The sequence below is a fragment of the Coregonus lavaretus genome (genome assembly GCF_964263955.1).
Source record: "Coregonus lavaretus genome assembly, contig: SUPER_35_unloc_4, whole genome shotgun sequence".
NCBI lineage: Eukaryota > Metazoa > Chordata > Actinopteri > Salmoniformes > Salmonidae > Coregonus > Coregonus lavaretus.
Window position 1 is genome coordinate 938,936 of NW_028167178.1, and position 27,772 is coordinate 966,707.

A 27,772-nucleotide genomic window follows, 5' to 3' on the forward strand; every position below is an offset into this window, starting at 1 on the left:
AAGTGGGTAGGACTCTCCGGGACAGTCCTTGATTGGTTTAGATCTTATCTAGATGGCTGGAGTAACTTTGTCACCATTGGTAATCATGAATCTGATAGGGTGGCTATGACATGCGGAGTTCCACAGGGATCAGTTCTCGGACCGATTCTGTTTAATCTCTATATGCTACCTCTGGGCCAAATTTTACAGAACAACAACATTAACTACCACAGCTACAGTGGGGGAAAAAAGTATTTAGTCAGCCACCAATTGTGCAAGTTCTCCCACTTAAAAAGATGAGAGAGGCCTGTAATTTTCATCATAGGAACACGTCAACTATGACAGACAAAATGAGAATTTTTTTCCCAGAAAATCACATTGTAGGATTTTTTATGAATTTATTTGCAAATTATGGTGGAAAATAAGTATTTGGTCAATAACAAAAGTTTCTCAATACTTTGTTATATACCCTTTGTTGGCAATGACACAGGTCAAACGTTTTCTGTAAGTCTTCACAAGGTTTTCACACACTGTTGCTGGTATTTTGGCTCATTCCTCCATGCAGATCTCCTCTAGAGCAGTGATGTTTTGGGGCTGTCGCTGGGCAACACGGACTTTCAACTCCCTCCAAAGATTTTCTATGGGGTTGAGATCTGGAGACTGGCTAGGCTACTACAGGACCTTGAAATGCTTCTTACGAAGCCACTCCTTCGTTGCCCGGGCGGTGTGTTTGGGATCATTGTCATGCTGAAAGAGCCAGCCACGTTTCATCTTCAATGCCCTTGCTGATGGAAGGAGGTTTTCACTCAAAATCTCACGATACATGGCCCCATTCATTCTTTCCTTTACACGGATCAGTCGACCTGGTCCCTTTGCAGAAAAACAGCCCCAAAGCATGATGTTTCCACCCCCATGCTTCACAGTAGGTATGGTGTTCTTTGGATGCAACTCAGCATTCTTTGTCCTCCAAACACGACGAGTTGAGTTTTGGTTTCATCTGACCTTATGACATTCTCCCAATCCTCTTCTGGATCATCCAAATGCACTCTAGCAAACTTCAGATGGGCCTGGACACGTACTGGCTTAAGCAGGGGGACACATCTGGCAATGCAGGATTTGAGTCCCTGGCGGCGTAGTGTGTTACTGATGGTAGGCTTTGTTACTTTGGTCCCAGCTCTCTGCAGGTCATTCACTAGGTCCCCCTGTGTGGTTCTAGGATTTTTGCTCACTGCTCTTGTGATCATTTTGACCCCACGGGGTGAGATCTTGCGTGGAGCCCCAGATCGAGGGAGATTATCAGTGGTATTGTATGTCTTCCATTTCCTAATAATTGCTCCCACAGTTGATTTCTTCAAACCAAGCTGCTTACCTATTGCAGATTCAGTCTTCCCAGCCTGGTGCAGGTCTACAATGTTGTTTCTGGTGTCCTTTGACAGCTCTTTGGTCTTGGCCATAGTGGAGTTTGGAGTGTGACTGTTTGAGGTTGTGGACAGGTGTCTTTTATACTGATAACAAGTTCAAACAGGTGCCATTAATACAGGTAACGAGTGGAGGACAGAGTAGCCTCTTAAAGAAGAAGTTACACGTCTGTGAGAGCCAGAAATCTTGCTTGTTTGTAGGTGACCAAATACTTATTTTCCACCATAATTTGCAAATAAATTCATAATAAATCCTACAATGTAATTTTCTGGATTTTTTTCTCTCAATTTATCTGTCATAGTTGACGTGTACCTATGATGAAAATTACAGGCCTCTCTCATCTTTTTAAGTGGGAGAACTTGCACAATTGGTGGCTGACTAAATACTTTTTTTCCCCACTGTATGCTGATGATACTCAAATATATATGGCTCTCAAACCGTATGACAACAGCTCAATAGACTCTCTGTCACTGTATAGAGCACATAAATACCTGGATGAACCAAAATTGTCTACAATTAAACCAAGATAAAACTGATATTATTGTGTTTGGCAACAAAAAAAAAAAGAACAAGTATTAGTAAAGAGCTGGATTCTCGGGTCCTTAAAACCAGCGATCAAGTGCGTAATCTTGGTGGTCTGATAGACTCCGACCTCACATTTAACAGTCATATCAAAGCGGTCACCAAAACAGCATTCTATCATCTAAAAAATATAGCCAGAATCAAAGGCTTGGTGTCCCAAAAAGATCAAGAGAAGCTCATCCATGCTTTTATCTCTTGTAGGGTTGACTACTTTAATGGCCTCTTAACAGGACTCCCGGAAAAGACTGTAAAAAAGCTGCAGCTCATTCAGAATGCAGCTTCTAGAATGTTAACTTGGACCAAGAGAACGGAGCACATCACTCCGGTTCTTAAATCTTAACATTGGCTTCCAGTCAGTTATAGAATTGATTTCAAAGTGGTGCTTTTAGTTTATAAATCTTTGAATGGTTTAGGACCCGAGTACATGTCTGATATGTTTGAAGAATATAAACCGAGCAGGGCTCTTAGATCCATGAACACAGGTCAGCTAGTAGAGCCTAGAGCCCAAACTAAACATGGAGAAGCTGCATTTAGCACTGATGCTGTACACAACTGGAATAAACTACCAGAAGATCTTAGATGTGCCCCAAACATATCCATTTTAAAATCCAGGTTAAAAACACTTCTCTTTTCACGTGTCTACGACTGAGCACTTAAACTTAACCACACTCTTTAGCCTTATAGCTTCCTATGTTTTTATCCCATTTTTAATTTTTAATCTTTATTTTAAAAAAAATCTTGTATTTTTATTATTATGATGTTTTCATTATTTTTGATAAACATCTTTGTAAAGCACATTGAATTGCTTCAATGTATGAATTGTGCTATATAAATAAACTTGCTTGCTTGCTTAAAAATATATTTTTCCATCTGATCGACACTGCTGTCCTCAATGGCCACATAGGTCACAAGTGAGATGATTATTGAACAAGGTCTTTTGTAATTTGGCATATGGTTCACCTACAAATCAAATACAGTTCCATTATGCAATTATATTGTCTATCTCACCCACCTCTTCTCTCCCTCGTCATCTTCTCCTAAGTTAGGTCACCGTTCGGACACGTGCATTGATCTGATCTTCTGTAATATATCACTGCAATGCTCAAAAGCCAGATCAATGCTAGTGGGCTGGACAGACCATAATATTGTGGCCATAACCATGAACGCCAAGGTTCCAAAGAAACCCCCAAGGATTGTGGTCAAGATACATTTTAAAACATTTAATCATGAGCTATTTCAAAATGATTTGGCTGCTGTACCCTGGGAGCTGATTTATCTAGAGGATGATTTAAATCACGCTACAGAATGTTTTATTGATTTTCTCAATGAGGTAATGGACCATCATGCCCCAGTAAGAAAGAGTACAGTTGGGTCTCGTCCATCTCCATGGATTGATGATGAACTGGGTGAGGCATTTTCTCAAAGAAATATGGCAAAAGTCTTATCAGCCAAATCTAAACTAGAAATTGATTAACATAATTATAGAACACTACGCAATTATGCAGTTAAATTAAATCGTAAGGAAAAAATGTTATTTTATACAAATGATTTTATTGATTGTAAAAATTATTCAAAAACAGTATGGAATACAGTTAAGGGCTTACTTGGTACATCTATCTCATCATGCCCATCTAGTGTGGAGGTTGACAGGAGAACAATAACAAAACCAGCTGATATTGCCAATCATTTTGCTGATTTTTTACAAAGAAAATGTCTTCCAATGGATTGATGATCATATTATGAGCAAAACAACCTGCTCTTTTAGTCTACAAATGGTGTCAGTAGAGGAGGTGTTAAACCTATTGAAGTCATTATCCAATGGTAAATCTACAGGTTATGATCTTATGGACAATTTTTACTTCGCTATGCTGCTCCCCAGATTGCAGCTGAAATACATATTTAATTGTCACTGGAATAGGGGACATTTCCAAATGTATGGAAGCATGCTAAACTTTGTCCAATCCCGAAAGACCGCAAAGAACCCATTTCTCCTGCCAATAGGTGACCAATTAGTCTACTCCCTTCACTCAGTAAGATATTGGAGGATATTGTAAGTAGACAAATATGGGAGTACATGGAAAAGAATGATCTGATCACAGCCAATCAGCATGCTTATCGCAAAAACCATTCCACTACCACTGCATTGGTTGACATGACTGACCAGTGGCTCATGCTATATATAATGGCAGGTTTGTGGGTGTACTATATTTAGATTTTAGTGCAGCATTTGATTTAGTGGATCATTAAATAATTTTGACAAAATTATTGCATTATGGGTTTACTGAGGCAGCATTGAATTGGGTACAGTCATATCTAAGTGACAGAAAACAGTCCACCTATATCAATGGGTCGTTTTCTTCCCCTCATGCTTTAAACTGTGGAGCTGCCTTGTGCCACTTCTTTATTTAATATATACCAACGACCTTCCTTATGCCTTATCTGAAAGTCAAGCTACTATACTTGCAGATGATACTACAATTTATACAGCAAGACAATCGGTTCAACAGGTACAGCAAGCTCTACAGGTAGATCGGGGAAATATCAGGGAGTGGGTTTGCCGGAAAAAAACGTGTTTTGAACACCAAGAAAACCAATGTTATGTTGGTCTGTTCCATCAGGAAAAGGCCAACACAGCATGGGATACTATTAAGTATGGGTGGAAAACAAATTGAGGATGTGTCAGAAACAAAACTACTAGGGGTGCAGCTAGACAACTGCTTATCATGGTCGTCTCAAATAACTAATCTATGTAAAAATAAAAAAATAAAAACTGCATGCATGATCAGAAGGATAGCTAAATATTTACCGGGAAAGATTCTTAAGCAAACAACCCAAGCATTAATTGGGAGTCAGGTGAACTACTGTTCTGTGGTCTGGGGAAATGCATCAGCAAGTGAAATTAGGAGGCTGTAGATTGCACAGAACAAAGCAGCAAGGATTGTTTTAAGGTGGAGATATGGTTATTCTGTTGTAGATATGCACAATGCTCTTGGTTGGTCATCAATTAACAAGATAATTGAAAAAAACATGCTTATTTTATTTCACAATGTACACCATTTAAAACGGCCAAACTCCATTCACAACAGTATTCAGTTGGTAAGAGACAGACATTCAGTAAATACTAGGAATAGATTGTCCACCATCTATGTGTTATCCAGACAGAAAAGAGAAATAGGCAAAATAACAGAAACCAGAAACCTTTCAATATATAAATTCAAACAATACTTTAGAACCATTTCAATATAATAAATCGGAAGGTTGTGCAGGACTATGATCGATGAAGAATCAATCTATCTTTTCAGACTGTTATAGTATTTATCTGGTCAATATGTCAGTGTATTATGTCTGTTTGTAACAGTGTATTATACAGTGGGGAGAACAAGTATTTGATACACTGCCAATTTTGCAGGTTTTCCTACTTACAAAGCATGAAAAATAAAAAAATCCAGAAAATCACATTGTATGATTTTTAAGTAAACAATTTGCATTTTATTGCATGACATGTATTTGATCACCTACCAACCAGTAAGAATTCCGGCTCTCACAGACCTGTTAGTTTTTCTTTAAGAAGCCCTCTTGTTCTCCACTCATTACCTGTATGAACTGCACCTGTTTGAACTCGTTACCTGTATAAAAGACACCTGTCCACACACTCAATCAAACAGAATCCAACCTCTCCACAATGGCCAAGACCAGAGAGCTGTGTAAGGACATCAGGGATACAATTGTAGACCTGCACAAGGCTGGGATGGGCTACAGGACAATAGGCAAGCAGCTTGGTGAGAAGGCAACAACTGTTGGCGCAATTATTAGAAAATGGAAGAAGTTCAAGATGACGTTCAATCACCCTCGGTCTGGGGCTCCATGCAAGATCTCACCTCGTGGGGCATCAATGATCATGAGGAAGGTGAGGGATCAGCCCAGAACTACACGGCAGGACCTGGTGAATGACCTGAAGAGAGCTAGGACCACAGTCTCAAAGAAAACCATTAGTAACACACTACGCCGTCATGGATTAAAATCATGCAGCGCACGCAAGGTCCCCCTGCTCAAGCATGGGGCCATGTATCGCGAGATCTTGGCCAACAACCTCCTTCCCTCAGTAAGGGCGGCAGGTAGCTTAGTGGTTAACCCTCCCGTTGTCCTAGGGTCAAAATGACCCGCCACTGTGTTGAACCAACTTTATTTAATTTTTATATTTTGGGGATCATTTGTGAGAAGGAGGCAGTGAGACTTTAAAGAAAGTATCACTGCCTCCTTCTCACAAATGATCCAAAAAATATAAAAATTAAATAAAGTTGGTTCAACACAGTGGCGGGTCATTTTGACCCTAGGACAACGGGAGGGTTAAGAGCGTAGTGCCAGTAACTGAACGGTCGCTGGTTCTAATCCCTGAGCCGACTAGGTGAAAAATCTGTCGATGTGCCCTTGAGCAAGGTACTTAACCCTAATTGCTCCTGTAAGTCGCTCTGGATAAGAGCGTCTGCTAAATGACTAAAATGTAAAAATATAAATGTAAATGTAAGTAAGAGCATTGAAGATGGGTTGTGGCTGGGTCTTCGAGCATGACAACGACCCGAAACACACAGCCAGGGCAACTAAGGAGTGGCTCCGTAAGAAGCATCTCAAGGTCCTGGAGTGGCCTAGCCAGTCTCCAGACCTGAACCCAATAGAAAATCTTTGGAGGGAGCTGAAAGTCTGTATTGCCCAGCCCCGAAACCTGAAGGATCTGGAGAAGGTCTGTATGGAGGAGTGGGCCAAAATTCCTGCTGCAGTGTGTGCAAACCTGGTCAAGACCTACAGGAAACGTATGATCTCTGTAATTGCAAACAAAGGTTTCTGTACCAAATATTAAGTTCTGCTTTTCTGATCAAATACTTATGTCATGCAATAAAATGCAAATGAATTACTTAAAAATCATACAATGTGATTTTAGATTAGTAGATTCCGTCTCTCACAGTTGAAGTATACCTATGATAAAAATTACAGACCTCTACATGCTTTGTAAGTAGGAAAACCTGCAAAATCGGCAGTGTATCAAATACTTGTTCTCCCCACTGTATGTGAAAATGTGATCGTATTATAAATTGTATTTTAATGTTTAAGGACTTGGAAGATTAGTCCAAATGAGGACTAAAAGAGATCATAATAAAATAAAAATCCACTCCCTCATCCTCCTCACTCTCTCTCCAAACAGTCTGTTGCTAGCATACAAAATCTGGGCTCAATCTCCGGCAAGAAATATGTCCAGTTCCAGTTATGATATGGCAAATTATGTTCAATACTGTTTGTGTGTGTGGTTTCTGAAAGTACAGAATAAACAGGAATTATTAGTAATTATAATACTATATCAGGATATAGCAATAAAACAATATTACAAAGAAGTAACATAATAACACTGCTATAAAATAATAAGTTGCATTGACAACATGACAATGTTGAATGATATAAGAAACAGTAACTGAAGAGCTCCATAAGGGAGCAGGGCAGGGCAGAGCTATTCTAAACAGGCCAAATGAATACACAGGCCAATGCAATGGTCATGATAAGGCCAGGGCAGCTTCAAAGGATACAACACAAGCTAATACTTCTCTGACACCATTAGCATTGTTTTACAGAACTAATAGATGAATGTAGCTACATAAGCACAATTGAATATAACACCATAAAGGTTATGAATTTAGTACCTCGTGGATCTGCTTTTATAAAGGAATACACACAGAATACATTATACTCCATACATACATACGGTGTGCTACAGTAGAAATGACATAACACGATATACAGAAATTTTTATTATTGATAGGAACATACAAAGTTATTATTAGTAAGGCAAACAACAATAAAGGCAATGCAGGAGCCAGTGGGGAAAAGATTGGGCGGGATATGTGCAAATGTCTGCATACTTGACCTGGGGAAACACTGGGGGAGTGCTTGGGCTCTCACTGAAGAGAGAAGTTTGTCCGGCTCATCTAGCTAATCTTCGCCTTAGCATAGCATGCCTCAAACGTAAATTGTCCACCACAGTGAAATGGGCTACTTCTATGGGAATTAATGAGGAGGCAGTTCACACCTAATTTCAAACTGTTTGAAAATAAAACTGTTGTTGGAAAATCATTTTAAATAGACTAGTTGAAACATAGCCTATAAATAGTTAGCATGCAGCGTGCCTTGGTTTGAGGGCAGCACGGCTTAACTGTCCTGTTGCGTAACAATTTTGGAACAGTGAGCGCATTCTGACATCACACGCATAAAAACACTCACGCATGAAAGGTTCATTGAAAAAAAAAACATTTATACTTGATCAATATACACAACGGATCTCACATCTGTAGCCATGAAATGCTTTGAAAGGCTGGTCATGGCTCACATCAAAACCATCATCCCAGACACCCTGAGCCCACCCCAACAGATTCACAGATGGCGCAATCGCTATTGCACTCTCCCACCTGGACAAGAGGAACTGATTGATTATAGCTCAGCGTTCAACACCACAGTGCCCTCCAAGCTCATCAATAAGCTCAGGACCCAGGAACTGAACACCTCGTTCTGCAACTGGATCCTGGATTTCCTGACGGGCCGCCCCCAGGTGGTGAGGGTAGGCAACAACACATACACCACGCTGACCCTCAATACAGAGCCCCCTCAGGGGTGCGTGCTTAGTCCCCTCTTGTACTCCCTGTTCACCCACGTTTGCATGGCCGTGTACGACTCCAACACCATCATTAAGTTTGCTGACGACATAACGGGGGTAGGCCTGATCACAGACGACAATGAGACAGCCTATAGGGAAGAGGTCAGAGACATGGCATTGTGGTGCCAGGACAACAAGCTCTCCCTCAACGTCAGCAAGACAAAGGAGCTGATTGTGGACTACAGGAAACGGAGGGCCGAGCACGCCCCCATTCAAATCGATGGGACTGTAGTGGAGCGGGTCGAGAGCTTCATGTTCCTCGGTGTCCACATCACTAAGGATCTATCATGGTCCACACACACCAACACAGTCGTGAAGAAGGCATGACAATGCCTCTTCCTCCCCAGGAGGTTGAAAAGATTTGGCATGGACCCTCAGATCCTCAAAAAGTTATACTGCTGCACCATTGAAAGTATTTTGACTGACTGCATCACCACTTGGTATGGCTACTTGGCATCTGACAGCAAGGCTCTACAGATGTTAGTGCTTACGTCCCAGTGCATCACTGGGGCCGAGCTTTCTGCCATCCAGGACCTCTATACCAGGCGGTGTCAGAGGAAGGCCCTAAAAATTGTCAAAGACTCCAGCCACCGAAGTCATAGACTGTTCTCTCTGCTACCGCATGGCAAGCGGCACGGATGCACTAAGTCTGGAACCAACACGACTCTGAACAGCTTCATAAGACTGCTAAATAGTTAACCAAATCGTAACCCAGACTATCTGCATTGACACTCATCACATACTCTCCTGCTACTGTTTGTTATCTATCCTGTTGCCTAGTCACTTTACCCTCCCTATATTTACATATCTACTTAAATTACCTCGGACCCCTGCACATTGACTTGGCACTGGTACCCCATGTATACAGTCATGGTCAAATGTTTTGAGAATGACACAATTATTGGTTTTCACAAAGTTTGATGCTTCAGTGTTATGAGATATCTTTGTCAGATGTTACTATGGTATACTGAAGTATAATTACAAGCATTCCATAAGTGTCAAAGGCTTTTATTGACAATTACATTACGTTTATGCAAAGAGTCAATATTTGCAGTGTTGACCCTTCTTTTTCAAGACCTCTGCAATCCGCCCTGGTATGCTGTAAATTAACTTCTGGGCCACATCCTGACTGATGGCAGCCCATTCTTGCATAATCAATGCTTGGAGTTTGTCAGAATTTGTGGGTTTTTGTTTGTCCACCCGCCTCTTGAGGATCGACCACAAGTTCTCAATGGGAATAAGGTCTGGGGAGTTTCCTGGACATGAACCCAAAATGTCGATGTTTTGTTCCCCGAGCCACTTAGTTATCACTTTTCCCTTATGGCAAGGTGCTCCATCATGCTGGAAAAGGCATTGGTCGTCACCAAACTGTTCTTGGATGGTTGGGAGAAGTTGCTCTCGGAGGATGTGCTGGTACCATTCTTTATTCATGGCTGTGTTCTTAGGCAAAATTGTGAGTGGGCCCACTCCCTTGGCTGAGAAGCAACCCCACACATGAATGGTCTCAGGATGCTTTACTGTTGGCATGACACAGGACTGATGGTAGCGCTCACCTTGTCTTCTCCAGACAAGGTGTTTTCCGGATGCCCCAAACAATCGGAAAGGGGATTCATCAGAGAAAATGACTTTACCCCAGTCCTCAGCAGTCCAATCCCTGTACCTTTTGCAGAATATCAGTCTGTCCCTGATGTTTTTCCTGGAGAGAAGTGGCTTCTTTGCTGCCCTTCTTGACACCAGGCCATACTCCAAAAGTCTTCACCTCACTGTGCATGCAGATGCACTCACACCTGCCTCCTGCCATTCCTGAGCAAGCTCTGCACAGGTGGTGCCCCGATCCCGCAGCTGAATCAACTTTAGGAGACGGTCCTGGCGCTTGCTGGACTTTATTGGGTGCCCTGACGCCTTCTTCAGGTTCTTGATGATCCGATAAATGGTTGATTTAGGTGCAATCTTACTAGCAGCAATATTCTTGCCTGTGAAGCCCTTTTTGTGCAAAGCAATGATGACGGCACGTGTTTCCTTGCAGGTAACCATGGTTAACAGAGGAAGAACAATGATTTCAAGCACCACCGTCCTTTTAAAGCTTCCAGTCTGTTATTCTAACTCAATCAGCATGACAGAGTGATCTCCAGCCTTGTCCTCGTCAACACTCTCACCTGTGTTAACGAGAGAATCACTGAAATGATGTCAGCTGGTCCTTTTGTGGCAGGGCTGAAATGCAGTGGAAATGTTTTTTGGGGATTAAGTTAATTTTCATGGCAAAGAGGGACTTTGCAATTAATTACAATTCATCTGATCACTCTTCATGACATTCTGGAGTATATGCAAATTGCCATCATCAAAACTGAGGCAGCAGACTTTGTGAAAATTAATATTTGTGTCATTCTCAAAACTTTTGACCACAACTGTATAGCCAAGTTATTGTTACTTATTGTGTAATTATTCCTTCTGTTGTTATTTTACTATAATGTTTCTATTTTTCTCTCTGCTTTGTTGGGAAGTAAGTATCACTGTTAGTCTAAACCTGTTGTTTATGAAGCATGTGACAAATAAAATTGGATTTGATTTGGATCTATTACAACAATGTTCTTGACTCTGGCTCAGAATAACATTTTCCCAGATTTTTCAGACATACATAAAGGTTAGGTACACTCACAATGTAATTACACAAAAGTATGTGGACACATGCTCGTCGAACATCACATTCCAAAATCATGGGCATTAATATGGAGTTGGTCCCCCCTTTGCTGCTATAACAGCCTCCACTCTTCTGGGAAGGCTTTCCACTAGATGTTGGAACATTGCTGCGGGGACTTGCTTCCATTCAGCCACAAGAGCATTAGTGAGGCTCACAGTCGGTGTTCCAATTCATCCCAATGGTGTTTGATGGGGTTCAGGTCAGGGCTCTGTGCAGGCCAGTCAAGTTCTTCCACACTGATCTCGACCTACCATTTCTGTATGGACCTCACTTTGTGCACGGGGGCATCGTCATGCTGAAACAGGAAAGGGCCTTCCCCAAACTGTTGCCACAAAGTTGAAAGCACAGAATCGTCTAGAATGTCATTGTATGCTGTAGCGTTAAGATTTCCCTTCACTGGAACTAAGTGGCCTAGCCCGAACCATGAAAAACAGCCCCAGACCATTATTCCACCTACACCAAACTTTACAGTTGGCACTATATAGCATTCTCCTGGTATCTGCCAAACCCAGTTTCGTTCGTTGGACTGCCAGTTGGTGAAGGTGATTCATCACTCCAGAGAACGTGTTTCCACTGCTCCAGAGTCCAATGGCGGCAAGCTTTACACCACCATGGAAACCCATTTCATTAAGTTCCCGACGAACAGTTCTTGTGCTGACGTTGCTCCTAGATGTTTCCACTTCACAATAACAGCACTTACAGTTGACCGGGGCAGCTCTAGCAGGGCAGAAATTTGACGAACTGACTTGTTGGAAAGGTGGCATCCTGTGACGGTGCCACGTTGAAAGTCACTGAGCTCTTCAGTAAGGCCATTCTACTGCCAATGTTTGTCTATGGAGACTGCATGGCTGTGTGCTCTATTTTATACAACGGTCAGCAACGGGTGTGGGTGAAATAGCTGAATCCACTCATTTGAATGGGTGTCCACCTACTTTTGGCCATGTAGTGTACTTTGTTCTATATTTGATTCGAATTTGATCATATGAAGATGAAGTGTATACAAAGGCTGTAATTTACCTAGTGTGCTTGTTCTCGTACAGTCATTAACACTCTCTCTCTCCCTCTCTCTTCCCCTCTCTCTCATCCTTTCTTCTCTCCCCCTCTCCTCCCTCTATACCCCCTTTCCCATCTAACCCTCTGTCTCTCTCCCTCCCCTCTTCCCCTCCCCCTTTCTCTCTTTTTCCTTCTCTCCCTCCACCTCTCCACCCCCTCTCCATAGGACAAGGAGGAGCAGTGGATGACAAAGCTGGTGTCGGGGCAGCATGACTTTGCCCTGCTACAGCCGCTGCAGTGGAACACGCGCTACGAGGTGGAGATCACGGCTCGCAACGTCAAGGGCCTCTCAGAGCCCACCTTCTACCAGTTCTTCATGCCCCAGAAACCCGACATCATAGGTACACATAGTTGTGGGACCTGCATGTGCAAGCATGCATACACAGACAATTGTGTACACACACAAAGACAACAATTGCTCAGACAAACACACACACAGTTGTTTATATTCACTGACACTCACAGACGCACGTGCACACACACACCAGTGGTGGCTGGTGACACTTTAAATGGGGAGGACGGGCTCATAGTAATGTCTGGAATGGAATGAATGGAATGTTCTCAAATGCATCAAACAGCTGGTTTCCATGTGTTTGATACCAATCCAATTACTCCGTTCCATTCATTATTATGTGCTGTCTACCCCTTACCAGACTCCTGTGACACACACTGCTGGGTGCAAACACATACTGTACACACACTGTAGTGTACCTACTCACCCAGGTAAACCCACTGTAGACTTATGAGCACACACTCCAATCACCTTGTATTGATGTTATGTGTGGGCAAAGGGAGCAGGATCAAATGCAGAGAGCGTTAGTTTGATTAGGCCATGTTGTTTGAAGAGAGCATCTGTCTGGGCCTTTGAAAATTCCAACTCTTAATGTTCCTTGGCGAGAAGACTTCTGAGGCCCACTGTAGGATGCGTATCATTTTCAAACAGCCCCCAGAGTTTTATATAAGACCACACATATACATACACACACACACATAGAGATGCACACACATACACAAACCATCACAAAGGGAACAGTTTACAGTGAGTCACCACTTCAATATGTATGCCCCCCTGTAGAGTCTGATAAAAAAAACAAGGGGAACATGTTTTCTTTGGTGTTTACTCTTTCTTTTGCTTAGGTCGTTTCTACTGCTGCTCATGAAGGAGTGACTTTGCCTCTCTCATTACTGGGGTGGCTAAACTGCCTGTGAGTGTGTGTGTGTGTGTGTGTGTTCACGCGTGTGTGTTGGTGTGTGTCTGTGTGTGTGTGTGTGTGTGTGTGTGTGTGTGCTGCTCCTTAAATGGAAAACAAGGCTGCGAACACAGTGCTTAAGCCGAGTCACTTCGATTGGCTGTCCCCTCTCGTTAGCGAACAGAGGGAGAGGGAGACCAGTGGCAAGAAAACCAAAAAAACACATTTATTTCCTGTTGAAGGGTCCAATGAGAGGGAAAGGAGGGGCCAAAATGGACCAATGACAATGGAGTCCTGTCACCTGTCAGTATTCGTCATTAATCGCCGCCAATGGGGTCTGTTCAGGAGGGTGAAACATTAAAGAAAAATTATATAAATGTATTATGTAGAATAGAATGATTGTCTGTTGAATAGGGATTCGTGACAGCTCTATTCATTATATTTCTATCTGCAACCTTCTGAATATTTCCCCTCACTGAACACACCCAAATTGTTTGACTTTTGATATTGTAGTGGCACCATTAAATGCCTACCTGCAGTGTATCTGATATGCTGTATAACCTCCAAGGATCTACTATATGCCTCTGTGTTTCTTTTCTAAACAATCTCTCTATTCAATTCCCCCTCTATATGCATTATGCATTCCCTGGGTCTGAAATTGTCACTTTTCTTTTTTCCACCTCTCCTCCCTTTCTTTCTCTCTCCTAGTTTTTCTTGCAATGAACTGCCACTACACCTCCCCTCTCCCTGCTTCATTCCTTTTTTCCCATCCATAAACTGCCCTTTGAAAAATATCATTGATTGCCACTCTGCCCTTGGTTCCTTTTCAATTTACTCTCCTTCCCTCTATCCTTCTTAAATCATAGCACTCAACTCACTTTCAACCTCCTAAATCACTATAGAGTATTCCCTCTCTCCCTCCTAAATCCTCTCTTGTCCCGGCTGTTTATTTTTGAATTATCTCCTTTCTGTGGGTTTTTCAGCATCCATCTTGGTTTTATGTCCCCTGTGTGTTTACCATATGGCCTGGTGGATGTGAATGGAATGGAACATTTTGTATGTTGAATGATATTGATGTGAGTGTTTGTCTCTGTTTAAAGCTACCATAGAGCTAATCATCCTCCTGGACAATATCATAGACTACACCCTTCCAACACACACCAGTGGTGCTGGTTTAAAGCTATTGAAAAGAACAGCACAGAAAGGCCTGCAAACTATATGCTCCTTATACCACCTTTAAAGGATCATTAAAGTTGTAAGTTGTACCACTGTTCACTGGTAATGTAAACTTCTAAAATATTCCCCTTGATTTTGGAAGAATACAACGTATGCATGCTTAAACTATTTCAGTACAATGCTGCTGTTGCTATCAAAATAGATATGATAATGATGCCCATTAATGTAACTGCAGTTCTCATAAATTCTGTTTTTTTTTTCAGAGAAAAACAAGACAGGGTTATGTACAGCCAATTACCTTGAACCCCCCCAGAAACAAAAACTCATGTCACGATCGTTGACACATGATGAAGCGGACCAAGGCGCAGCGTGATAGGCGTACATACTTTTGTTAGTGTACACACAACGAACCAAAACAATAAACGATACGTGAAGTCCTAGGTTAAATACACAAACCTTCCGGAACAAGATCCCACAAAACAAAAGTGCCAACAGGCTGCCTAAGTATGGTTCCCAATCAGAGACAACGAGAATCAGCTGCCTCTGATTGGGAACCACCCTGGCCAACATAGAAAACACGAACTAGAACACAACATAGAAAATAACAAATATAAACTCCACACCCTGGCTCAACATATAAGAGTCCCCAGAGCCAGGGCGTGACAACTCACAAGCATGTACATGCAAAACAAAACATTCAACACTGTTGCAATACATTTTTTTCATCAAGAGTCATTTCAGTTTGGAGATAAACTAGGTTGGGGAAGCATCCTAGAAATGCTTTGAAAATGTTTACTTTCTTATGGAGCCACTTAGGGGTCATGGTGCAGAAAAAAAGACTGGCAGGCTAATCCGTTCCCTAGTTTTCTTTCCATTCCCTTTGATTTTTGTATTTGTTCCCTCAGATGTTTTATTTGTTGTTCTCCTTATGTAGGCTACCATGATAGTCCCACTTACCCATAACACAATTATATTTAGTTAATTACATGCTTCAAATGGTGATGATTACTTACCATTCAATAGCTTATTTCCAGTTTCAGTGTTTTCATATGCCTCTAAATCATAAGGGCAAATAATAAGTAACGGGCGTGAAAACCCCCTCAATTAGCCTAAGTAATTTCAAAAGCCTGAAAATCAAGGAGTCTCACTGGCAGTCATAACTGAATGATGTACAGTTGAAGTCGGAAGTTTACATACACCTTAGCCAAAAGCATTTAAACTCAGTATTTCACAATTCCTGACATTTAATCCTAGTAAAAATTCCCTGTCTTAGGTCAGTTAGGGTCACTACTTTATTTTAAGAACGTGAAATATCAGAATAATAGTAGAGAGAATGACTTATTTCAGCTTTTATTTATTTCATCACATTCCCAGTGGGTCAGAAGTTTACATACACTCAATTAGTATTTGGTAACATTGCCTTTAAATTGTTTAACTTGGGTCAAATGTTTCGGGTAGCCTTCCACAAGCTTCCCACAATAAGTTGGGTGAATTTTGGCCCATTCCTCCTGACAGAGCTCTGGTGTAACTGAGTCAGGTTTGTAGGCCTCCTTGCTCGCACACGCTTTTTCAGTTCTGCCCACAAATGTTCTATTGGATTGAGGTCAGGGCTTTGTGATGGCCACTCCATTACCTTGACTTTGTTGTCCTTAAGCCATTTTGCCACAACTTTGGAAGTATGCTTGGGGTCATTGTCCATTTGGAAGATCCATTTGCGACCAAGCTTTAACTTCCAGACTGATGTCTTGAGATGTTGCTTCAATATATCCACATAATTATCCTTCCTCATGATGCCATCTATTTTGTGAAGTGTACCAGTCCCTCCTGCAGCAAAGCACCCCCACCGCATGATGCTGCCACCCCCGTGCTTCACGGTTGGGATGGTGTTCTTCGGCTTGCAATCACCCCCCCTTTTCCTCCAAACATAACGATGGTCATTATGGCCAAACAGTTCTATTTTTGTTTCATCACACCAGAGGACATTTCTCCAAAAAGTACGATCTTTGTCCCCTTGTGCAGTTGCAAACCGTAGTCTGGCTTTTTTATGGTGGTTTTGGAGCAGTGGCTTCTTCCTTGCTGAGCGGCCTTTCAGGTTATGTCGATACAGGACTAGTTTTACTGTGGATATAGATACTTTTGTACCTGATTCTTCCAGCATCTTCACAAGGTCCTTTGCTGTTGTTCTGGGATTGATTTGCACTTTTCGCACCAAAGTACGTTCATCTGTAGGAGACAGAACGCATCTTCCTCCTGAGCGGTATGACGGCTGTGTGGTCCCATGGTATTTATACCTGCGTACTATTGTTTGTACAGATGAACGTGGTACCTTCAGGCGTTTGGAAATTGCTCCCAAGGATGAACCAGACTTGTGGTAGTCAAAAAAAAAATGTCTGAGGTCTTGGCTAATTTCTTTTGATTTTCCCATGATGTCAAGCAAAGAGGCACTGAGTTTGAAGGTAGGCCTTGAAATACATCCACAGGTACACCTCCAATTGACTCAAATGATGTCAATTTGCCTATCAGAAGCTTCTAAAGCCATGACATCATTTCCTGGACTTTTCTAAGCTGTTTAAATGCACAGTCAACTTAGTGTATATAAACTTCTGACCCACTGGAATTGTGATACAGTGAATTATAAGTGAAATAATCTGTCTGTAAACAATTGTTGGAAAAATTACTTGTGTCATGCACAAAGTAGATGTCCTAACCGACTTGCCAAAACTATAGTTTGTTAACAAGAAATGTGTGGATTGTTTGAAAAACTTGTTTTAATGACTCCAACCCAAGTGTATGTAAACTTCCGACTTCAACTGTATGTTTACAATGCAAACCAAATAGGCTCACTTTGTGCAAACTCAGATTTATGTAACTTGGACAACATTAACATTTGTCAATTTTGGGCGCGTACCCCTCGTGCTTCAAGTTAGGGTCATATACGTCCAGCAAAACGTGGTGCATCCAAGCACCTGTATGTGTTTATGTAGTTTACAGTTGTACATTTACATTTTAGTCATTTAGCAGACGCTCTTATCCAGAGCGACTTACAGTTAGTGAATACATATTTTTTTATACTGGCCCCCCGTGGGAATCAAACCCACAACCCTGGCGTTGCAAACGCCATGCTCTATCAACTGAGCTACATCCCGGCCGGCCATTCCCTCCCCTACCCTGGACGACGCTGGGCCAATTGTGCGCCGCCCATGAGTCTCCCGGTCGCGGCCGGCTGCGACAGAGCCTGGATTCGAACCAGGATCTCTAGTGACACAGTTAGCACTGCGATGCAGTGCCTTAGACCACTGCGCCACTCAGGAGTACATGTGACTCATCGGAGACAGAAAGGAAAGGCTTGCACATTTATTGTGCATCATTTCCAAGAGGCTTCGGTGTTAACAGGTGCAATTATGCACTCTCATCCCTGCGCTAGGCAGGTGAACATCTTGTGTGACGTAGACAACCAGGCACAGATAGATGGCTCTATGTTCATAACTAAAACTGATAGCTATTTGCTTTTTTGTGATGACAATACATTCACCTCGAAATGAGCTAATTTCCAGGCTAGGGTAGGTAGCTAAAAAACTGCTCCGGAATATACAGTGCCTTCGGAAAGTATTCAGACCCCTTGACTTTTTCCACATTTTGTTACGTTACAGCCTTATTATAAAATTGATTAAAAATATATATATTTTTTGCAATCTACAAAAAACTGAAAAACCCTTTGCTATGAAACTTGAAATTGAGGTCAGGAGCATCCTGTTTCCATTGATCATCCTTAAATGTTTCTACAACTTGGAGTCCACCTGTGGTAAATTCAATTGATTGGACATGATTTGAAAAGGCACACACCTGTCTATATAAGGTCCCACAGTTGACAGTGCATGTCAGAGCAAAACCAAGCCATGAGGTTGAAGGAATTGTCCGTAGAGCTCTGAGACAGGATTGTGTCGAGGCACAGATCTGGGGAAGGGTACCAAAAGATTTCTGCAGCATTGAACGTCCCCAAGAACACAGTGGCCTCCATCATTCTTAATTGGAAGAAGTTTGGAACCACCAAGACTCTCCCTAGAGCTGGCCGCTCGGCCAAACTGAGCAATCGAGGGAGAAGGGCCTTGGTCAGGGAGGTGACCAAGAACCCAATGGTCACTCTGACAGAGCTCTATAGTTCCTCTGTGGAAATGGGAGAACCTTCCAGAAGGACAACTATCTCTGCAGCACTCCACTAATCAGGCCTTTATGGTAGAGTGGCCAGACGGAAACCACTCCTCAGTAAAAGCAAATGGCAGCCCGTTTCCCAAAATTTTTAAATAAATTAGCAAACAAATCTTAAAAACCTGTTTTTGCTTTGTCATTATTGGGTATTGTGTGTAGATTGATGAGTGAAAAAAACAATTTAATCAATTTCAGAATAAAGCTGTAACATAACAAAATGTGGAAAAAGTCAAGGGGTCTGAATACTTTCATCAAGCAGAGCCAGACGGAATTCCTGCCTAGGGATGAGAGTGCATCATTGCAGCATATTTGCACCTTGAGTGGTTTTAAACGCCGTTACTACTACGCCCTTATCATTCAGAGGCATATGAATATAAGCTATTGAATGGTCATTGATCACCACCATTTTAAGCATTTAGGCTGCAATATGTTATCGGTGAAGTGGGACCGTCATGGTAGCCTACATAAAGAGAAGAGGGAACCAATAAAAAATTGTAGGGAACAGATTATTTTATTTTATCAGGGGGAATGGCAAAAAAATCTGAGGGAATTAATACAAATATGAGGGAACAGATAAAAAGACAGAGGGAACGGATTAGCCTGGCTGTTTTTTTTCTTCACCGCCATGACCCCTAAGGGACCCTTAAGTACTTTCTCTAACATTTCTACGCAATAATCCCTGATGGAGCCTCTGAATATGACAGAAACTCTCCGAAAGGACAGACCATGTCAAGTCACTATGATAACAGTCGTTCGGTCGTCAGGCATCCCATTTATGCGGTCATTTTGAGTCATTTGAGCCGTGTGATTTAACGAGTGGCTGATTCTAGGCCTTTCCCAGGAACACTTTTATCTGTGCTTTACAGCAATCACCACACCGTCGGGCCCAAATGGTCGGACCCATTTAGTTACACAACCCTAGCGGCAACGAGGGTACTTTGCTCTTTAAAAGCGTGTTCGGTGGTAACGCTCCGTTTGGGCTCGCCGTTTTGGAGTTGTGTGCAGGCCAGTTCTCGGGTCCTTTTCGTGATTCATCGCTCTTGCCGAATTGTTGGAGAGTGGTTAAGGAGAGAAAGTGCCTGGATATCTGTGTCTAATGTCTCTGTGACCTTTGGTCTTGGATGTGGAAGAGATGTAGTAGACATTATAAATGGAACACTGTAAAAGCACTGGGATAAAGAGTGAAAGGAGGGCTAAACTTTTGGTCAAGGTAATTTTGTCTCGTAACTGCAAGGAGAATGTTTAAAATGATATTATAGAGTAGATATTATAGTACATGCAATTCAAGCATTAAAGTGCAAAGTTATACACTTCTTAGTTTGCTTGAAATAGCAGGAGAAGAATGATTTACTACATATATGTTGCTCCAGACAACACTCTAGTTTAAAACAACATTATTGTTTCAGACTCCTTAATAGTCTTTGATGGTTTTTCCATTTCCTGATTATTGAAGTGTACTTCAGCCTTAGTAATGGTGGAGACTCATCATTCCTCTTATCTCTTGAATAAGAGGATCTGGTGTGGGTGTGCTGATTCTCTTCCAAGGCTTTCTCTAATGGAGTAGCAATACTTCCCCATGTCATAGAGCACAAAGTGTACCCTTAAGTCTAGCTATGATGGCATCACAGTCACACACACTCACAGTGATGTTTTATCCCTAAAATGCATTAGCACCCGCAAGTTTCCGCCCAATCAATGGCTCCCGTTTAGTCATTGTTATTCGACTAACAACCTCTCAGATATAATCAAGTGCAACTCAATCAGTGCTCAGGCCTAATGAGTCGATGTCAGAGACGCAGATGCATACGGATGGCTCCCACTCTGAGAGTGTTGCAGGATGACTAGCATTAACAGGCTATCAAATTGAGCCTCTAATGGGCTAATAAATCAAGAGCCAATAGGAGGTGCTTTCTAGATTAATGACATGGAATAAGCAGACAGGGAAATTGATACACATCGCCATCGGTTTGATAGGATATAGAGTAGAAGACTATAAAGACATGCAATTAGCGTTGTCATTTCCGGTCTTTTCTACTACTATGAGCTGATTTGTCATTACTTTGATTATTTTAAGAGAATAAGATATAGAGTTCTATTCCCTCACTGGGGCTCTGGAACTGATATGGTCTCTGTTATTCTCAAAGGCCTCAAAAACATAACTCGGCACTGCGAAAGGAAGTAGTAGTAGTTGTGTTTTGAAGCCGAGCCCAGGTAATACATTTGGCAGAATAGATTGGAATGAATTTCGAACACACAGAAGCTAGGCAGCTAGAGCAGCGAACCCCAGAGGCACTTGACAGCAGAACGAGACTTCTCCTTGTTCTCCTTTTCTGTTTTCCCTCCTTTTTTATTTTCATTGTTTTCAGTTGAGAGATCTAGCTACCCCGAGACCTTGAGACACCCCCGCTATCATCGTTTGAACATTGCAAGGCACCTAATAGACATTTACAACATGTCTTTGTCAAGATTTGAATTACATTCACTTGGCGAGGATTCTTTTTCATTTCACCTTATTGCTCAGCAAATTGGAAATCGGAGGTGTGAAAAGTCGAAAAAGCGCTGTGTATTTCCCCTTGGCTTCCTTCCTTGGTCCCGCTCATTTGAAATGTGTTGCTTCACGTCCATTGATTCCCTCCAATAATGCAGAGATCAAACCAGGCTCGCAATGGAATACAAGGCAAACGACTGCTGAGCTACCGGCTCAAGAAAGATTGATACGGTTTAGAGAGTATGTGCCACTGTGAGGAAAAGCGACACTATTCATGGAATGCCCCATTTTCAATTCCAAACTATTTCTAATTTACTATATATGCTTTGACAATGTTCTTTCCACTATTTGGACCTAGGTCAGTGAACCATCATACACAGTCGGCAAATATTGACTGGTTTCTAGTTATAGAGATGTCTGCTTACAACCAGGTAAAAGTTTTCTTCATTATAACCCCCAAACTCTACGACATTAAAGTGATGCACTAACACAATGTTTTGTCTCTCTTTTGCTTCCTGTAATTGTCTTGATCCATAAGGATCTGTCCCTGTCCTTCAAGAGGCTATAATTGAATAGTAAAGTTTTATTACTATGATTACAAGGGGATTAAAGCCGTAGGGCCAGAGCCACCAGCCTCCAAACCAAAGGAGCTGATTGGACAACAACCAGGAAGTGTGCAGAATGTGACTCAGCACAACAGTATAATACCCTTCTATGGCTATGACCAAATTCTCATAATGTCCTATTTAGAAGGCAACTAGGGGTAAATAAAAGTAATTGTGTCTCTTCTATGTCCTTAAATTATTATTTTGTCCTTATCCTTCATTCAGAATGGGGTTTGTAGCTCAGGGAAGGCCAATCATCCATTACTGTTTTCTTTTCTTTTTCTATGTGTATTCCATAGTTTTCTCTTTTCATAACATGGCGGCTTTTGTGTGATTATTTTATTCAATAGATTTTAATTTATTTAGTTCAATTCATCCTATATTTAACTGTTTTATTACTACCCATGTTGAATTGATTGCATTCATTGACGAAGTGTTCAAGGCCTAACCTATACCGCAAAAGAAAAACAGCTCCACATTAGGCTGTCTATTATCATCTGGGAAAAAATCTTTCACAAAGATTTGCCCTGACCAACCTTCAGATGCGCATTCAGAGCAGTTATCAGTAATCTGAACGCATATGGTTTTATACACAAACGATTTGAGTGTGTCATTAAAAGACAATTGAACCAAGTTTCAATGCACTCTGGGAGCAAAATAGTTCAATACGACATTGCGCGATTTTGATGAGAAAAGGTCAATAAGGTAAAATGTTTTTATCATTGTTCTGTTTACCCTTGAGGAGTACTTGCAAAGCTGTGTATACGTCTCAAATGGCATCATATTCTCTATATACTGCACTACTGCTCACCTACTCAGAAGTAGTGCACGATAAAGGGAATAGGGTGCCATTTGGGATGCAAGCTAACATTCTTCATGAGAGACAGGAAAGTGGTTACTATCTACTAAGCTCTGGCTCATCTGCCTTCAAATTAATTCAGATACATTTGCTGGCAAAGAGAGCCCCGTGGCGGAGGAGAAATATTGATCCAATCAAAGAGGTTTGCCGCTGCCTCACGTCCCATGATGCAACACTAAAAACACACTACTTTAATTAGAATTCCTAGCCACAAGGCTCTCTTTCTTTCCCTTTCTCTCTCTTTCACTCAATCTTCATCTCTCTCTATTCCCTCTCTTCCTTGCGCTAAGCTGCTCGTTAGCTCTGACGGTGCTTGCCACTGATTGCGCTTGCCGCCAGTGTTGTTCGTTCTCGTTCGAAGGTGTCTGTAGGTGTTCAGCTCTGACCCCATACCACTGGCTCTGTTTGATTAACACCAAGGTCACCGGTGCTCACAATCAGAAAACACCAGGGTTGTGTCCCAAATGTTACCGTTAGCCCTATATAGTGCACTACAGTACTGGGACACAGCCCAGAAGAGGAGAGGAGAGGAATCTGAGCTAACGGCTTAAGTGTGTATTCGCATAATATGTATGAGATTAGATATTTTTGCTGTGGTAAAAAAAATATATATACAGTGGGGGAAAAAAGTATTTAGTCAGCCACCAATTGTGCAAGTTCTCCCACTTAAAAAGATGAGAGAGGCCTGTTATTTTCATCATAGGTACACGTCAACTATGACAGACAAAATGAGAAAAAAAATTTTTTAATGAATTTATTTGCAAATAATGGTGGAAAATAAGTATTTGGTCAATAACAAAAGTTTCTCAATACTTTGTTATATACCCTTTGTTGGCAATGACACAGGTCAAACGTCAGTCTTCACAACGTTTTCACACACTGTTTCTGGTATTTTGGCCCATTCCTCCATGCAGATCTCCTCTAGAGTAGTGATGTTTTGGGGCTGTCGCTGGGCAACATGGACTTTCAACTCCCTCCAAAGATTTTCTATGGGGTTGAGATCTGGAGACTCGCTAGGCCACTCCAGGACCTTGAAATGCTTCTTACGAAGCCACTCCTTCGTTGCCCGGGCGGTGTGTTTGGGATCATTGTCATGCTGAAAGACCCAGCCACGTTTCATCTTCAACGCCCTTGCTGATGGAAGGAGGTTTTCACTCAAAATCTCACAATACATGGCCCCATTCATTCTTTCCTTTACACTGATCAGTCGTCCTGGTCCCTTTGCAGAAAAACAGCCCCAAAGCATGATGTTTCCACCCCCATGCTTCACAGTAGGTATGGTGTTCTTTGGATGCAACTCAGCATTCTTTGTCCTCCAAACACGACGAGTTGAGTTTTGGTTTCATCTGACCTTATGACATTCTCCCAATCCTCTTCTGGATCATCCAAATGCACTCTAGCAAACTTCAGATGGGCCTGGACACGTACTGGCTTAAGCAGGGGGACACGTCTGGCACTGAAGGATTTGAGTCCCTGGCGGCGTATTGTGTTACTGATGGTAGGCTTTGTTACTTTGGTCCCAGCTCTCTGCAGGTCATTCACTAGGTCCCCCCGTGTTGTTCTGGGATTTTTGCTCACCGTTCTTGTGATCATTTTGACCCCACGGGGTGAGATCTTGCGTGGAGCCCCAGATCGAGGGAGATTATCAGTGTTCTTGTATGTCTTCCATTTCATAATAATTGCTTCCACAGTTGATTTCTTCAAACCAAGCTGCTTACCTATTGCAGATTCAGTCTTCCCAGCCTGGTGCAGGTCTACAATTTTGTTTCTGGTGTCCTTTGACAGCTCTTTGGTCTTGGCCATAGTGGAGTTTGGAGTGTGACTGTTTGAGGTTGTGGACAGGTGTCTTTTATACTGATAACAAGTTCAAACAGGTGCCATTAATACAGGTAACGAGTGGAGGACAGAGGAGCCTCTTAAAGAAGAAGTTACAGGTCTGTGAGAGCCAGATATCTTGCTTGTTTGTAGGTGACCAAATACTTATTTTCCACCATAATTTGCAAATAAATTCATTAAAAATCCTACAATGTGGTTTTCTGGATATGTTTTTCTCAATTTGTCCGTCATAGTTGACGTGTACCTATGATGAAAATTACAGGCCTCTCTCATCTTTTTAAGTGGGAGAACTTGCACAATTGGTGGCTGACTAAATACTTTTTTTCCCCACTGTATGTGGAAATAGCTGGGGTAGCTTTCAGTGAGGGGTATCGTATTTATTTGGTATGACCACCTTTGTCCAGGTTACCGGCATAGGTAATGGCTCACAGTGTCTGTCTGTCTGTTTGTCTGTCTGTCTAGCTCTCTATGTCCTCTTGTCCTGCCTGGGCCTGCATTTATCTCCAACAGCCTATGCCTGGAGTATATGACTATGACGTGTGTGTCTGTCTGGGTTGGTTATTGGCACTCTATGCAGGATCCTGAGCGTATAGTATCTCAGTCTATGCCTATCTGGCTTGGTGAGTGACAGTGTTCTCTCTGTCCCTCTTGCCCTGCCTTAGCAGATTCTGTTGTAGAAATTGGGTATTTTAATGTATGATTTGTACTATGCCTGTCTGGGTTATTGGTTCTCTGTTTGAAGGTTACTGTGACTGTGTTCTTTCTGTCTGGTGTCTGTGTGGGTTACTCAGACAGTGTATTTGTATTTTGTATTTTATTGTGGATCCCCTCTTCCGGGGTCCAAACACATTAACAAACTTACATTACACATAAAACAAAAGATAAAATAGTACATCATATAACATAATTACACCACTACATACAGTGCATTCGGAAAGTATTCAGACCCCTTGACTTTTTCCACATTTAGTTACGTTACAGCCTTATTCTAAAATGGAATAAAAAAAAGAAAAATCCTCATCAATCTACACACAATACCCCATAATGTCAAAGCGTTAACAGGTTTTTAGAAATGTTTGCAAATGTATTAAAATTAAAAAACAGAAATACCTTATTTACATAAGGATTCAGAACCTTTGCTATGAGATTCGAAAATGAGCTCAGGTGCATCCTGTTTCCAATGATCATCCTTGATTGGGGTCCACCTGTGGTAAATTCAATTGATTGTACATGATTTGTAAAGGCACACACCTGTCTATATAAGGTCCCACAGTTGACAGTGCATGTCAGAGCAGAAACCAAGCAATGAGGTCGAAGGAATTGTCCGTAGAGCTCCGAGGCAGGATTGTGTCGAGGCACAGATCTGGGCAAAGCCACCAAAAAATGTCTGCAGCATTGAAGGTCCCCAAGAACACAATGGCCTCCATCATTCTTAAATGGATGGAGTTTGGAACCACCAAGACTCTTCCCAGAGCTGGCCGCCTGGCCAGACTAAGCAATCAGGGGAGAAGGGCCTTAGTCAGGGAGGTGACCAAGAACCCCATGGTCACTCTGACAGAGCTCCAGAGTTCCTCTGTGGAGATGGGAGAATCACATGACAGCCCGCTTGGAGTTTACCAAAAGGCACCTAAAGGACTCTCAGACCATGATAAACAAGATTCTCTGGTCTAATGAAACCAAGATTGAACTCTTTGGCCTGAATGCCAAGCGTCACGTATGGAGGAAACCTGGCACCATTCCTACGGTGAAGCATGGTGGTGGCAGCATCATGCTGTGGGGATGTTTTTCAGTTGCAGGGACTGGGAGACTAGTCAGGATCGAGGAAATGATTAACGGAGCAAAGTACAGAGAGATCCTTGATGAAAACCTGCTCCAGAGCACTCAGGACCTCAAACTGGGGCGAAGCTTCACCTTCCAACAGGGCAATGACCCTAAGCACAAAGCCAAGACAACACAGGAGTGGCTTCAAGACAAGTCTCTGAATGTCCTTGAGTGGCCCAGCCAGAGCCCAGACTTGAACCCGATCGTACATCTCTGGAGAGACCTGAAAATAGCTGTGCGGTGACGCTCCCCATCCAACCTGACAGCGCTTGAGAGGATCTGCAGGAAGAATGGGAGAGACTCCCTGAATACAGGTGTGCCCAGCTTGTAGCGTCATACCCAAGAAGACTCAAGGCTGTAATCGCTGCCAAAGGTGCTTCAATAAAGTACTGTGTAAAGGGTCTGAATACTTATGTATATGTGATATTTCAGTTGTTTTTTTATACATTTGCTAAAATTTATACAAACCTGTTTTTGCTGTGTCATTATGGGGTATTGTGTGTAGATTGATGAGGGGGGGGGGGGGGTATGTGGAAAAAGTCAAGGGGTCCAAATGCACTGTATCTACAATACAAAATGTATAATACCACCATACAACGTTATTTCAATGTACGTGTTTATAAAGTGCTAGCATTTATGTGCATATATGTGTGTGTGTACCTGTCTGTGTGTCTCTTCACAGTCCCCGCTGTTCCATAAGGTGTATTTTCATCTATTTTTTAAATCTGATTCTACTGCTTGCATCAGTTACCAGATGTGGAATAGAGTTCCATGCAGTCATGGCTCTATGTAGTACTGTGCGCCTCCCATAGTCCGTTCTGGTGGCATTTCTTGGGGGGTATGCATGGGTGTCCGAGCTGGTTGCTTGTAGTTTAAACAGATATCTCAGTGCATTCAGCTTGTCACTTCTTAAAAAAACAAGTAGTGATGAAGTCAATCTCTTCTCCACTTTGAGCCATGAGAGATTGACATGCATAATATTAATGTTAGCTCCCCATATACATTTAAGGGTCAGCCATGCTGCCCTGTTCTGAGCCTATTGTAATAAGTCCCTCTTTGTGGCACCTGACCACACGACTGAACAGTAGTCCAGGTGCGACAAAACTATGGCCTGTAGGACCTGCCTTGTTTATAGTGTTGTGACGTGACTTACTTTAATGTATGAC

The 27,772-nt window shown here is 42.1% G+C and overlaps 1 protein-coding gene across 1 annotated transcript in view; it reads left to right on the forward strand.

Annotated features, from left to right (window-relative positions):
* The window catches only part of LOC311110359 (neural cell adhesion molecule 2-like), a gene marked incomplete at both ends in the record, with an annotated part of 404,388 nt that overhangs the window by 364,990 nt on the left and 11,626 nt on the right, over nt 1-27,772 (forward strand). Inside the window, one exon of the mRNA XM_084188905.1 lies at nt 12,592-12,766. Within this exon, the coding sequence (XP_084045031.1) occupies nt 12,592-12,766 (175 nt within the window). The remainder of the gene's footprint in view (nt 1-12,591; nt 12,767-27,772) is intronic.